The sequence below is a fragment of the Neomonachus schauinslandi genome, chromosome 8 (assembly GCF_002201575.2).
Source record: "Neomonachus schauinslandi chromosome 8, ASM220157v2, whole genome shotgun sequence".
Classification (NCBI taxonomy): domain Eukaryota; kingdom Metazoa; phylum Chordata; class Mammalia; order Carnivora; family Phocidae; genus Neomonachus; species Neomonachus schauinslandi.
In genome coordinates, this window is record NC_058410.1 from 112,761,949 (window position 1) to 112,777,063 (window position 15,115).

Below are 15,115 nucleotides of genomic sequence, written 5' to 3' on the forward strand. Positions count from 1 at the left end.
AATGGAGACCATTCTAAATTGTGTGGCCTTGGACAAATTCTTAAAGCTGAGTTTTAATGTCCTTGCCTAAAAGACTCCCACAGTGAGGGGGACTGAAATCATGCCAACAGTGGGGTGCATTGTAGGCATTTAATCTAAGGCCATTAAGAGGGGGAGAATCTAGCTTTCAACTGATCTCTGGTGACACAAGACCCCCACTTGGGGAAGTGCTGGCTTTGGCTGGGAGAGAATTTGCCAGGAGGAGGTCAGTGAAGGGGTCCCCCCAGCTCCCCACTTCTGCTCTAGCCCTCAGGCACCTGCATCCCTGGCCCAGGGTGGGTCCCAGGCTGGCAAGATTTCCTCCAGGCCCCACTGGACAGCTTGTTCTTCAGGGAGCTCAGGTACCTCCTGCTGACCATCCTGGGCTCGGACCCCTCAAAGGTCTCCCCAAGGTTGGGCTCCTTCCACGGCTCTGCAGGTGGGGGATGCCTGCACCCAGGGTGGCAATGTTCAATCTCCAGCTTGCAGACTCTGGATGCTGCTCCTGGAGTCCTGAGGTGAACAAAACAGATCTGAGGGTTTCCTGGCTATAAAATAGGAAGAAGGATAGCAATTACCTGGTGGGGATCGAGGGGTGATTAATGCAAATCACAGGTCTGAAGCGGCCCCGGAGTGCCTGGCACTCAGGAGGAATTTGCTAAGTAAAAAAAAAATCCACTTCCTTCCCCATTAGCTTCTTGGAGGGAACTCCAGTCTTCAAAATGAGTCAGCATAGACTTTTGTTTTCTGTGGAACTACATACTTCCCTCTTTAAAATGCAATGAGGAACCCTCTGCATACAGTTCTTTCTAAGTGGCCCCAGATCACCCTCACCTGTATGCCTCACATCTGGTTTTAATCTCTGCAGCAGGAAAGGCCCTAAAATCTTAGTAACTTATATATGGAGAGAAGATGGGAGCCATGGAACACTACAGGGAGGGCAGAGTTGCTAAAGCTGGGGCTTTCCAATGGGAATTGTGCCCTCTCTATACCTCTAGTGGGGGGAAAAGCCAATCTGGAAGCAGTTTCCTTGTTCCTCCAGGAATGGGCCTTTGAAGTGTAACTTTGTGTGTGTTTATCCTACCTACAGGGTCTATAGGCTAGTTAAATTCTTTAGATAACAGAGGCCACGCTTACTGAATATATCCCATGATTTGGGTTGTGCCCATTCCCTTTGGTATGGAAAGGCTTGCAATGAGACAGACGGGCTGGTTGGTGGAGGACACAGACAGGTACAAAGTCTCCAAAACTCTGAGAAAGGTTTTCATTACTCTGGTTTTGCAGCTAAGAAAACCGAGGTACAGAGAGCCTAAGCAACCTGCAGCTAGGGGGTGGCAAAGATGGGATTCAGATCAGGCATGCTGGCTCCTGAGCCTTCGCCCTAAACTGCCCCTCCCCATTTGAGTCAAGGAGAAACAGGTCCAGAAGGTCAACATATCCGCCCCAAGTCACACAACTGGTTGGCGGTAGAGAGAGGATTGGAAGCCAGTCCCCAGTGGCTCCTCATGGGCTCTTCCACCTCTGTCTGGCACCCCGGTGCCCGGTTCCTCAGCCCGCGGAAATAGCTGGGCCTCAGGCTTTCTGTTCTACATTTGGTTTCAGCTTCTGCATTTCCCTCCAAGTGCCCCAGGCCAGCTTCTCTTTCCTTTTCACCCCTCAGTTTCAGATCAGCTAAGGTGCTAGGAGACCTCACAAGAAAGCCAAAACCAAGGCTGCTGGCACGGGGCCCCTCACGTGGTAAGGGGTGGCTCTCACCCTGCGGACAAGGCCTCCTCCAACCCCATTCTGGTCTGCGGGCTGCCTCCTCCTGCCCAGTGTTGCCTGGGCACAGCACACATGCCGAGGGTCTCCACCGGGCATGCCTGGGTGGTGCTCTCTCCCCACACCCCAAGGGGCGGGTGGTGGGCCAGGATGGCGGTGCCTAGAGCTGTCCTCGGTGCTGAACTAGACCGTGCTTGGCAAAGAACCCTGGGAGAGGTGGGGTAAGGTCAGCAGCTCAAGAAGCTGAGCTGCCCTTCTAGGCCCACATCTATGCCACATCTGCCGTGAAGCCCACAGAAGTCTTTGTCTGCTCTGAGGGCCCTCAGCACAGGATCTAGACTCCTCTCGGATATCTATTGTCTGTGACCTGGCATCACAGTAATTCCATGAGCTTCACGTCCAAAGACAGAAATCCTCCCGACAGGGATCATTCTTACAGCTCCTGTGTCCGCCATGGTTCCTGGGTGGTGCTGTGCTGTGCCACCCACCCACCCCGTCCAGGACTGAGGCTCCCTTCCCCCAGCTGCTGGCGGTATGGTGGCTGACAGCTGTGGACTAGGCCGCTCTCTGGGAATTGCCCTCCCTAGAAGACAGCTGCCTCAACCCAGGTCAAGTCCATATCCAATGACTAGTCCATGTGGACTTGCTTTTGCCTCAATTAGAACAACCTGAGGGACATCTCAGCTTCAGAGCTCCTTGGGACAGGATGGGGCCTCTGTTGCAAGTACGCACAATTCAACTGCTCCCAGTGCTCCATCTCGCACCTGACAGGTGTCATTCCCGAAACTATCCCCGGTAAATCTACTGAAGCAAATTTCTACCTTAGAGTCTTTCCAAACAGTCCCTAACATAGTCCTGGGTTTAAGAAATGCCTGCAGAGGGACGCCTGAGTGGCTCAGTCAGTTAAGTGTCTTCCTTCAGCTCAGGTCATGATCCCAGGATCCTGGGACGAGTCCCACATCGGGCTCTCTGCTCAGTGGGGAGCCTGCTTCTCCCTCTGCCTGCAGCTCCCCTTGCTTGTGCTCTCTCTCTCTCCCTTTCTCTGACAAATAAATAAAATCTTCAAAAAAAGAAAAAGAAAAGAAATGCCTGCAGAGTAGATTAATGTCACACAGACACAGACAGACAGACAGATAGATAAACACACACACACACATACACACACCACCCCTGCCAGGGCCACCAATGACCGCCATACATCTGGCCCAGTTTTTTTCCCTTCAGATGGAAGCCCCTACCCACGAACCTAAAGCCTTCTAAGCCTCCCTGCCTCTCTGTACACCCACTGTCTCATCAAGAGATGGGAATAGACATAGACCTACCCTCAGGAGGCTGTTAGATAATTTTTTTTAAAAGATTTTATTTAGGGCGCCTGGGTGGCTCAGTTGGTTAAGCGACTGCCTTCGGCTCAGGTCATGATCCTGGAGTCCCGGGATCGAGTCCCGCATCGGGCTCCCTGCTCGGCAGGGAGCCTGCTTCTCCCTCTGACCCTCCCCCCTCTCATGTACTCTCTCTCATTCTCACTCTCTCAAATAAATAAATAAAATCTTTAAAAAAAAAAAAAAAAAAAAAAAAAAAAAAAGATTTTATTTATTTGACAGAGAGAGACACAGCGAGAGAGGGAACAAAAGCAGGGGGAGTGGGAGAGGGAGAGGCAGACCCCCCCCGTAGAGCCAGGAGCCTGATGCGGGGCTCGATCCCAGGACCCTGGGACCATGACCTGAGCTGAAGGCAGAACGCTTAATAACTGAGCCACCCAGGCGCCCCAGGAGGCTGGTAGATAATTAAATGAAAAAAAGTCACCCAAGTCACTTAGAACAGTACCCCAAAGGTAGGCTGCTGATACATCCGGGTTTGCCTAATAGTCTCAGCTTTTCCTATTGCCCCCTCCCCTCTGCCAAAAAAATTTAATGGCATCCACTTCCAGTTTTAACTGTGCCCTGATTTGAATGATAAATTATATGGCTGTCCTACTTATAAAGAGTGCGTGCTCGGTAAGTATTACTATTATTTCTGAGGGAGAGGCGATGGGTGGAGTCCTGCAGCCCAAGCGCTGTGTTGGGCCCACCCACGCTCACTCATAACTACACACATTTGGACGCTCCCCAACATATCCGTGCACACACCTTCCCCGCTGCCCAGCTCCTGGGGCCTGACCACACTCCTCTATGCGGCAAGGAACCCAGGCCCTGCCCAGACAGAAGGAGGTGTCCAGGATGGGCCCAGAGAGAGAACTGCTCACTGTGAGGGCCCAAGGCAGCCGGGGCACTGATCCTCAGCCTGGAGACTGGGAGGGTCTGTGCTCCAGGGCCTGGCGGTGGGCAGAGGGGGGCCCTGGCCAGACAGAGGAGCTACAGGAGGCCACCAGTTGGCCCTGGCAACCCTTGCCACCCCCACCACCCCATACCTGCTGTTCTCAAACACAGTCACCAGATTGGACACAGATGCCAGCTTCTTACTTTCTCCCTCCATTCTGCAGGCCTCCACAGTGGTCCCCAGCCACCCCTGAAGCAGGGAGGGAGGCCTCCAATCAGCACCCTCAGCCACCCCCACCTGGGGTCACGGAGGGGCTAAGGCATCCTGGAATGTGCTCTGGTCTTTCCAGAGGGCTCAGTAAGCCTGCTCCCGGCTTCAGAGGAAGGAAGGAGGAAGTGGTCCCAGAGCCACAGCCCCGAAGGGGAAAGACCGTACTTCCTCACAGAGGGAGGAGCCGACTCGGGCCCCACCCCTCCCTCACAGGGTCTGACCTTTCACTCCTGCACACCTCATTCCAAATGCCACCCTAAGTGGGCAACGGGGCCCAGAGGTAGTTTCTGGAGCCAGCCCATGGCTGATCTTGGCCAACCATGCTTTCGCATAAGGCCCCGTGGATTTTACTTGAGGCTTTCTCAGCAACTTCTTTTCTGCATCTGACCAGCTGCTCACTGCTGTGAGAAAACCACTTTTTTTTTTTTAATTAAAAATAGATCACAAACCTGTTAAGGGCTAGCAGGGAGGAGTACAGAGCTGTTCTCGCCTCCCCACTGGGGCTCTCATTTTAATGGCTGACCCGTCTCCACCTCCTTGCCCCAGGGGAGAGCAGCTTCCTCCCTGAAACTCTGAGAGTAACAGCTAACGCATACTCTTTTTAATGCTTGAGAAGCATTTTCTCATTTAATCCCACAAGAGCCTTATGAGGCAGGCCCTATTACTGCCCCCATCTTACAGAAGAAAAAACTGAGGATCAGAGAGATCAAGTAACTTGACCAAAGTCACCCAGTAAGGACACAAAAGAAGTCAGATTTCCAAAGCAAAGGTGAGCGGCCTACAATTCCAGCAGAGATTTGGTTGAGAACCGGAATGACCACGTTCTTGCTGTAATATCCTCAGACTTCCCAGCTCTTAGCATGCTGGGTTGTCTCTGCTGGAAGCTTCCTCTATCACCCGGTCTCCCAACCCTTCCACAACAAATGCCCATCGCCTGTATTCCCCTGATTCCAGCCTTACTGGCCTTTAGGGCTCTCCCACTGGGTTCTAGTCTCACTGGTCCTGAAGCAGGCCCCCCCATTGAGACTCGTCTTTGTCCTGGAGCGTAGGGACTGAGCCTTAGTCATCTTGATACCCGACGTGCCTGACACAGCTTCATGCCCCAGCACCTGTAAACCCCTGGGGCCTTACACACCCACCTGCCCCACCAGCTCAGAGCTTCGCCTGAGCAATTTCTTCTAAGCAGATGCCTGGCTCCTCCCCCCAACCCTAAACTTCACTAATCCTCTTCACTTTTTTTTTTTTTTAAAGATTTTATTTCTTTATTTGACAGAGAGAGAGACACAGTGAGAAAGGGAACACAAGCAGGGGGAGTGGGAGAGGGAGAAGCAGGCTTCCCGCAGAGCAGGGAGCCCGATGCGGGGCTCGATCCCAGGACCCTGGGATCATGACCTGAGCCGAAGGCAGACGCTTAACAACTGAGCCACCCAGGCGCCCCTTCACTTTTTTTTTTAAAGATTTTATTTATTTATTCATTTTTCTAAAGATTTATTTATTTGAGAGAGAGAAAGGGAGAGAGAGCATGTGGGGGGAGGGGCAGAGGGAGAGAATCCAAGCAGACTCCCCACTGAGCACGGAGCCCAAGGTGGGGGGAGGGGGCTCGATCCCACCACCTGAGCCGAAATCAGGAGTGGGATGCTCAACCGACGGAGCCACCCAGGCGCCCCAATCCTCTTCACTTTTTTTTTTTTTTTAAAGATTTTATTTATTTATTTGACAGAGAGAGACACAGCGAGAGCAGGATCACAAGCAGGGGGAGAGGGAGAAACAGGCTTCCCGCGGAGCAGGGAGCCCGATGTGGGGCTCGATCCCAGGACCCTGGGATCATGACCTGAGCCGAAGGCAGACGCTTAACGACTGAGCCACCCAGGCGCCCCATCCTCTTCACTTTTTGTTTTCACTTTTTATTATGGAGAATTTAGAACACATGCAAAAGTAGACAGAATAATATAATGCACTCCCATGAACCCATAACCCAGACCCAACAACCCTCAACTCATGGCCAGCCCTGCCTCATCTGCAGCCACATTCACTCCCCCTTAACATCTTGAAGCAAATCCTAGATGTCAGACGATTGCACCCATAAATATTTTGGTGTGTATCTAAAAGATAAGGAGACATATATATACTCACACGCACACATCCATATATGGTAATATTTTTCTATTTATGCATACATACATACATATGTTATATACATGTATATGTATATACATAAAACAATATTACCGTACCCCAAGAGAGAGTTACCAATAATTCCTCAATATAATCAAATACTGAGTCAGCATTCAAAGTGCCAATTTCCTCATAAATGTCATCTGCTATGGACTGAGTCCTCCCCTAAAATTCATCTACTAAGCCCTAGCCCCCAAGGTGTCTATATTGGGAAATAGGGCTTTCAGGAAGTAATTAAGCTTAAATGAGGTCATATGAGTAAGGTCCTTTTAAGGACTGGTGGCCTTCTAAGAAGAGCAATCTCTTCACACCCACTTCTCCCCACAGCCTGCACACTTTCTGAGGGGAGGCCATGTGAGGCTAACCTGGAAGAGACACCTCACCTGAAATAGAACCCCAGTGCCTTGATTTGGAACTTCAAGCCTCCAGATTGTGAGAAATAAATTCGTGTTCTTTTTAAGCCTTGAAGGTTGTGGTATTTTGTTACGGCAGCCTGAGCAGACCCATCCATCATCATTTTTTTTTTTTTAATTAGGAGCGAGGGGCACCCGGCTAACTCAGTCTGTAGAACGTGTGACTCTTGATCTCGGGGGTTGTGAGTTCGAGACCCACATTGGGGGTAAATAACTTGAAAAAAATAAAAATAAAAATCAGGATTCAAATAAAGTCCCCATGTTACAATGTCCCATCTATGAACTCTCTTTCCATTCACAGGTTTACTTCATTCTTTTTGTTTTCCCACACAATGCAGCTAAGAGGACACTGGTTGCTGGCCCTACAAGTCCCATGGTCAGGACTTTGCCGATTGCAGGGCTGACCCCTGGATTTCCTATCCATGGTGGTTTGGTCCAGGGGCTTGCTTAGATCTAATCTTTTTTTTTTTTTTTTTAAGATTTTATTTATTTGAGAGAGAGAATGAGATAGAGAGCATGAGAGGGGGGAGGGTCAGAGAGAGAGGCAGACTCCCTGCTGAGCAGGGAGCCCAACGTGGGACTCGATCCCGGGACTCCAGGATCATGACCTGAGCCGAAGGCAGTCGCTTAACCAACTGAGCCACCCAGGCGCCCTAGATCTAATCTTTAAGCTCCACTTTTCCTGGACGTCCTTCCAGGTCTGGGGAGGCCTCTCTCCTTGGTGCTCCTCTTCCCTCGACTGCAGGACCCAGTTGCTTCCTCTGCCTCCCGCCAGACTATACACCGGCTCCCTGTGGGCAGGGCATGTCCCCAGGCCCGGATCCCCAGCCTGGCCCAGTGTCCAGAACATAGTGGGCCCTCAGGAGGCACGTGGAACGGACAAATGTTACACCCTGAGCCCAGAGGCTTGTCTCAGCCCTCAGTGCCTTGGGCTTCTAGAGCGCACTCTAGGCACGACCTGCCCCTCACGTGGAGCTGGGAGAGTGCACAGGGGCACGGGCAGGAGGCCACCTGCACGGGCCTCAGAGCTGCCTCGGCCCAGGAAGGAGAGCCATGATGCCCAAACAGTCTCGCAGGGCTCGGGCTCCCTGGTGCCCCCACTTCCCTGACCTCAGCCCCTCACTGCCGGCCTTCCTGCCTGACTTGCCTCTCACCTCGGCAGCACCCGAGGCTCCACGCAGGCCCTGTGGCCTCACTGACCCACAGCCTGCACCACCAACTCAGAACCTAGCCCCGGGCTCCACAGGCACCTCTTCCTGCCCTCCCCCCTCAGCCCGAGTATGCCCAACACCTTCAGGACATCACCAGGGGCACGCCCCACCTCGCCGCCAACTCAAAGCCAGAAAAATCCCAATTCCTTGGGATGCCCTCAAGACCCTCCCAGTCTGGCTCTGATCAACCTTCCCAGCCATTTCTGCCAGGTCTGGATTGTGACCTTGAGCGGTAGCTCTGTGCTGTGTCACCTGAACGGAGCGGAACCCAGTTCCAGAATGTTCTCCCCGGCAAACTGACCGTGGATTCAGGAGGGGCTGCCGCCGCCACGCTGGCTCCGGAGGCCATGCCAGGGTAGCTCACACTTGTTGAAGCGGGTCTGTGGGTTCTCCACCCAGCTCCCTCAGCTTATCTAGCTCCCGGGACAGCTGGGTGGTTAGCTCCAGGACAAACGGTGCTGGCTGCTTCTGCAGGTCACCTGCGTCATCGAGGTTGGTGGCTTGGAGGTGGTGGCCCGTCCATCCTGCAGACCCCCAGCTCTTCTTCACTGGTTCAGTCCATTCTTGCTTCCCCCATTTCACACCCGTCTTCCTTTCCCCACTGCTCGTGTGAGGAGCTTAGACTCAGAGGCATCGATTCTTTTTTTTTTTTTTTTTAAAGATTTATTTATTTATTTGAGAGAGAGAGAATGAGAGAGAGAGAGTACATGAGAGGGGGGAGGGTCAGAGGGAGAAGCAGGCTCCCCGCCGAGCAGGGAGCCCAACGTGGGACTCGATCCCGGGACTCCAGGATCATGACCTGAGCCGAAGGCAGCCGCTTAACCGACTGAGCCACCCGGGCGCCCCCCCCCCATCGATTCTTTTAGTAGCTTCCCTGGGGCGCCCAGGTGGCTCAGTTGGTTAAGCATCTAACTCTTGATTTCCTCTCAGGTCCTGATCTCAGGGTTGTGGGACTGAGCCCCAGGTCGGACTCATGCTGGACGTGGAGCCTGCCTAGGATTTTCTCTCTCCCTCGCCCACTGCCCTTCTCCCACCCTGCTTTCTCTGTCAAAAAATAAAAATAAAAGATTCTCTTTAAGTAGCTTCCCTGTCGGGGCGCCTGGGTGGCTCAGTTGGTTAAGCAACTGCCTTCGGCTCAGGTCATGATCCTGGAGTCCCGGGATCGAGTCCCGCATCGGGCTCCCTGCTCGGCGGGGAGTCTGCTTCTCCCTCTGACCCTCCCCCCTCTCATGTGCTCTCTCTCATTCTCTCTCAAATAAATAAATAAAATCTTTAAAAAAAAAAAGTAGCTTCCCTGTCATAGAAGGTCAAATCCCATATCTATCACTCCTGGTTGCTCTGATTCTTTCGTCAAATCCAACCTATTTGCTTTGGGCCAGTAACTGAGCTTCACTTTTCCTCATGTGTGAGATGGGGATCATTAGAGGGCCAACCTCCCGCGGTGGTTGTGCTGATTAAATGGGATAGTAACATGTAAGGGCTCAGAGTAAGGCTGGTACAGAGTAGATACTCAGGGAATGGTGCCTACAAACATTCTTGCTCCTGACCGAAGACCTTTGCTATGGTTACCCCCTGTCTTGACCAATCAGTTCCTTTTCCCTGGAATGTCTCTACTCTGTCAACAGCCTGTTCGCTTCCTCCAGGAAGCCTTCCTTGCTACCTACCACTGGCATTCCTTTCCCTCCTGAGAGACCCGGTGTTCCTCTCTATTTATTTTGATCTCTTCTGCCCCACATTATTAATTCATGCATGCAGTTACCAAGTATTTCTTGAGCACCTACTCATGTGTCAGACTTAGGATAGAAGTTATAGATGAAACTCAGTCCCTTGCCCCTTAGCTCATAGTTTAATGAGGAAGATGGGCCTGTTAACCACTAAAATATAATGTGGGAAATGCTTTGAACAAGGGATCAAAGAAAGGGCATCAAAGTCTGCAGACAATAGTGGGTGCTATTAAGGAAGTCTTCCTGGCAGAGGCAACCTGAAGGGAAGGATGAATTAACTCTCCAGGTGGACAAGGTAGGAAAAGGCATTCAAAACAAGGAATAGAAGCACCTGGGTGGCTCCGTCAGTTAAGCATCTGACTTCGGCTCAGGTCATGATCTCGGGGTCCTGGGATGGAGCCCCTATCAGGTTCCCCATTCAGCGGGGAGTCTGCTTGTCCCTCTCCCTTTTCCCCATCTGCCACCCCCCCCCCGCTTGTGCTCTTTCTCTCTCTCTCAAAATAAATAAGTAAAATCTTAAAAACAAACAGAAGGAACAGCATGTACAAAGGGGTGTGGACTTGAGAGACCAAGGCTAGACCGGGAAGAAGAGCAGACAGTCTAGCACATCTGGGTGTCCTGGCACTGGGGAATGGAGGGACACAGGCTGAGGGGAGCCCAGGGGTCTGGCCCTGGTGGGGCTTTGTCTGCTGAGCTGAGGTGATTGTGAGCCAAGGGGAGTGGGTACAGAGTTTTAAGCAGAGGGGTCCCTGATCCTCTGGGCAGGAACACGTCTCCCTCTGAGTGGGGGCAACATCTCCAGGGCCCTTGGGGTCCTTGGCATGGGTAAGTCTCATGTTTTCACTCCTCTGCTTTCAAGCCCTAAGGAGGCTGGAAGAGCTCAGTCCCCTGCAGCCCAGACAGGGGGAAAGCTGGAGGGACAGAGGCAGGGAGGGATGCCCAAGCAGGAAATGCAGGGCTGGGCAGTCACGGCTGGCTGTCAAGATCGCTCTGCCCTGAGAGGACTTTGTGTGCAGACTAGAGGCATCCAAAGGGTCTCTTACTGGCAGCCCTGGAGCAGCAGGGGGCATTCGGGGAGAGGGGGCTGCCAGGGAAGAAGTGTCAGAATTTAGGACCTGGATGCTGTGTGTGTGTGTGTGTGATATGTTTGTGTCTGGGGTGTGTGGTGTGAGGGTGGTATGTATGTGTGGATGTGGTGTGTGTATACGTGTGTGCACACACAGGAAATCTCCAGGGGTTCATAAGGGCATAGCTTTTACACGGGGGATGAAGACTCCCGAGGGGAGCACTTCTCTTTAGCGAGCCAAGGCCAGGAGAAGACAGACCGGTGTGTTCCCAAGCATCTGCCCCCAACCCCACCCCCAGCCTCAGGCAAGCACAGCACCTGCTGAGAGCTTAATGGCTGTGACAGACAGGCTGGCGAGCATGGGATAATGTGGCTCCAGGGAAGATGCTGGCAGCCAGCTGAAACCTGCTCTTGACGCTGGTGCAGCCTTGCCACCCCACCCCGTGCCTGCCACCTCCAGCGCCCCCTCCCCCCCATTTGTCCTCTACCCCACTACCGGTCTTTGGGAGGCCCTGTGTGGGGGTGGTTGGGGGGGAAGGGGGGGAAGAGGCCACACCACCCGTGTCAATGGCCTGCCTTGCCAGTCCCTGACTTAGGGGGAGGAAGCGGAAAAAGCTAGCGTTCCTCATAGACCCCTGTCCTCCTCCAAACAGCCAGAATTGATTGTCCCACTTGTCCCTTGGGCGGAAATACCACCAAAGCCTTCTTGGAGGACTCGGTGCTGCCGCCGGCCCCCTTCAGCGGGCGTGGGTGCCAGGCCTCAGGTGGCCGTCTGCCTTCCTGCCCGTCACCTTTCCCAGAAAGCCTCCCCAATGCAGCTGCTGCTGTACACCCCTGCCCTTTGTGGTCTGGGTGGTCCTCCATGTTTTCGGGGTGTCATTATGCAGAGCCAGTCAGCCCCGAGGGGAACACGGGGAGGCCAAAGCAAACTCCGTCAGTGTGTGCTAGCCGAGGGCTGGCCGCCGGGGCGGAGGGGCTGCTCTCGGGCCACGGAGTTGGCTGAAGGACAAGACAGCAAATGTGTGTCAGCCCTGACGTGGGTGGCCGCGGGGACGTCAGTGAAGAACAGAACAGCTCTTTCTTCTTCAGCGTGCAAATGATCAGGTTCCCAAGTTGGCATTCTCACGGATTGGGCAAGGTTTGTGCCAGGCCCTGGCACCCACCCCACTATTCAGGAAGGACTCAAGGTCACCAGAGGCGGGCATCAGGTGGGGCCACGGGAGGCAGCCTGGGAAACCTGGAATGAAGAGGGAGGCGCGGTTGTGCAGGAGACAGGAGATAGGCCCCTGGGAGGCTGCAAAGGGGCAGAGGGAGGGATTGTGTTTCTGGGGGAGGAGAGGGGGGCCCCTCCGCAGAGCCAGGGCCTGGGCGCCAGAAGGGAGCCAGCCGGGCAAGGCCAGAGCCCAGGAACGGTGCCAGGCCGCACCCGAGTGGACGCCCAGGGTGTGAGCACACGGTGAGTGTGTGGGGCCTCACACCCGGGGTCACTCCTTTTCTCTCCACACAGCTGTGGGCTTTTTCTCGAGGACTGCTGGGGCCTCCACAGCAGCTCACGGGGAAACACGAGCAGTTTGGAGAGGACTGACAGGCTTCCGAGAGGAAACAAGAGAACAAATTGTTCCTGCACAGCCCGCTGCCCTGCCCACGGCGACCTTTCTTCCACGACCCACTTCCCAACCTGAGCTACCTCTTCCCATCTTCCCACACAACAGCGGGACTTCTTCTCTGCCTGTGAGCCCCCCACTAATGCACCTGCTCTGTTACTAAGCTCCTTCTTACACGGTTCTGGGAGTGCTATTCCATAACCCCCCACGCACGAGCCCACTCAAATCCAGTTCTCCCATCAAAGAGCGGCACGATTCCTTCCTTTCTTCCTAATAGCTTTCTCCCTTCCTCCTTTCCAACAGACAGCTCCTGTCCTAGGAACTTGGGAAAAGACAACAAAGGATATGCCCAAAGCTTGCCTGAGGCCTTAGTCCTTACAAAAGCCTGAGAGGGCAGGACCTCGGCTTATTTATCTCTGGGTCCCCGGAAGTGAGCACAGTGCCTGCCACGTAGTAGGCCCTCCCCAGATCTCTCCTGAGTTGGCAACAGGACATTCTGAGCACGTCGGAAGGGGTCATGGGAGAGTGCAGGGTTCTCTTTCCTCAATCTTCTGCCCTGAGTTTGGCTTTCGGTCTCCCCCAGCTCTCTCCTGAGTGCTCCAATGTGAATGAGCCACCACCCTCCCCAGGTCTCCACAGGGCAAATCTGAAAGAAAGCCTGGCTGAATGTCCACTACTCTAGTCTTAGTTTCCCCCACTATTTTCAAAAGCTGCCTTCCACTGGTCTGCATTAGGGATATGTCTAGTTTACGTCTCACTGGGAGTCATAGCCAAGGCCACAGCCAGCAGCCTACAGGCCCTACCTACTCCCTGACCTCATTTCTACCACTCTTCCCTTTCTCACTCTGCTTAAGCACTTGGCCTCCTCTCTGCCTTCCAGCCTGCCAAATGCTCACTTCAGGGCCTTTGCACTTGCCATTCCTCCTTCCTAGAACTCTCTTCTGCCAGATAGATATCTGCATGGCTCACCCCCTCACCTCCTTCAAATCTCTGCTTTAATGTCATCTTCTCACCAAGGCCTTTCCTCTTTCCCACATACTCCCCAGATTGTAACCCCATCACACATTCCCAGGCCCCCTTCCCTGCTTTATTTTCCTCGCTTCTCACTTTCTCATATACTGATTTTTGGGTTATGTGTAGTGTCTGTCTCCCTCACTAGAATGTCAGTGCAGGAAGGCAGGTGTTTTTGTCTATTTTGCTTACTGCTATATCCCCAGCATCTACAACAATGCCTCGCCACAAAGTAGGTACTCAATAAATATTGGTTGAAAGAATCAAGAGGAATTTTTACTTTCTGTCCCTCTTGAGCTCTCAGGGCAGAAGCTCCAGGGCATCCAGCTGCCTGCCCTGTGAGCCAAAGCTCATTCTGCCTCTGGTCCCTGCTGGAACCCCAGCCCCAGTCTTCTGGACCAGATGCCTCTTCCACTCCATCCCCAGCAGCAGGGTTGGGGTAAGCCACACCTCCTTCACTGCCCTGCCCCTTTATTACAGGCAGGAATGGGAGTTACAACCTGAGAAGGGAAGAACACTGGCCACTGCCCATGACTTTTCCCCTAGTCCAAGGGTAAGACACCCTAAATAGTGCTTCCTGAAAAAAAGAAAAGGTGCACACTGGAGTTACCAGTGCGGCTTTCTTAAAACATTTTATTTTTTATTTATTTGTGTGTGTGTGTGTGTGTTTTAAAAGGTTTTATTTATTTATTTGACAGAGAGACACAGCGAGAGAGGGAACACAAGCAGGGGGAGTGAGAGAGGGAGAAGCAGGCTCCCCACTGAACAGGGAGCCCCATGCGGGTCTCGATTCCAGGACCCTGGGATCATGACCTAAGCTGAAGGCAGACGCTTAACGACTGAGCCACCCAGGCGCCCCTAAATTGGGGAATTTTAAATGAAACAACCCCATCCTTTCACTTAAAAATCCTGATGCTGCCAACATGTTGCTAATCCCCGTGATAAAGTCGCTACCCTGCTGTATCTCACAAGGCTGACCCCGTTACGATGGTCAGGATTTCACACGATCGCTTTGAGGCAGCGTCCACCATCCTTCACATTCAGGATAGTAGGAAATTGCTGGTTCCTGAACCACACAATGCTTAACAGCTGCTCACTCAGCTCTGTCAGGACTCCCCTGAAGCTTCACAAGAAAGGCTGGAGTCCGTTCCCACTGGCTTGAGCAAGTCAGTCGTGCCTATCTCTTCCCAACTCCCCGCCCAGGGACATGTCACATTAGCAGCCTGAAATCAGTCACGGTGAGAGTACTTCCACCTCGTGAATTGGCAAGTGCTACAAATCGGAATTTTTTTCTTCCTAGAGGACCCGTTATCGAACAGACCAGCATGCTACTACATACAAAGATTCAGACTCTGCCAAGGGCTGGTAGGGAAGCAGGAGAGAAAGGAGTCGTGTTGTTTTTCTAGTTACATAAGGACTCACATGAATGTGTACAGTTGACATTTTGACAGCACCTTCCTCTAGATACCCACTAAGAGGAAACAAGAATCTTAGTCCTGAAATAGTTTTTCCTCAAGGAATCACGGTCATACAATAAAATGCCCAGGTTTTACGAGTACAGCTTGGTGAGATTTCCCAAGGGCATCCATGTGCGTAATCACCACCC

General features: G+C 52.9%; 1 protein-coding gene across 1 annotated transcript in view; it reads right to left on the reverse strand.

Annotated features, from left to right (window-relative positions):
- The window catches only part of FGD2 (FYVE, RhoGEF and PH domain containing 2), a 39,368-nt gene extending 35,117 nt beyond the window's left edge, over positions 1 to 4,251 (reverse strand). The window contains exons 1-2 of the mRNA XM_021684643.1: positions 4,187 to 4,251; positions 297 to 531 (exon numbers count right to left, since the gene is read on the reverse strand). Of these exons, the coding sequence (XP_021540318.1) occupies positions 297 to 531; positions 4,187 to 4,251 (300 nt within the window). The remainder of the gene's footprint in view (positions 1 to 296; positions 532 to 4,186) is intronic.
- Positions 4,252 to 15,115: the final 10,864 nt, after the last annotated feature.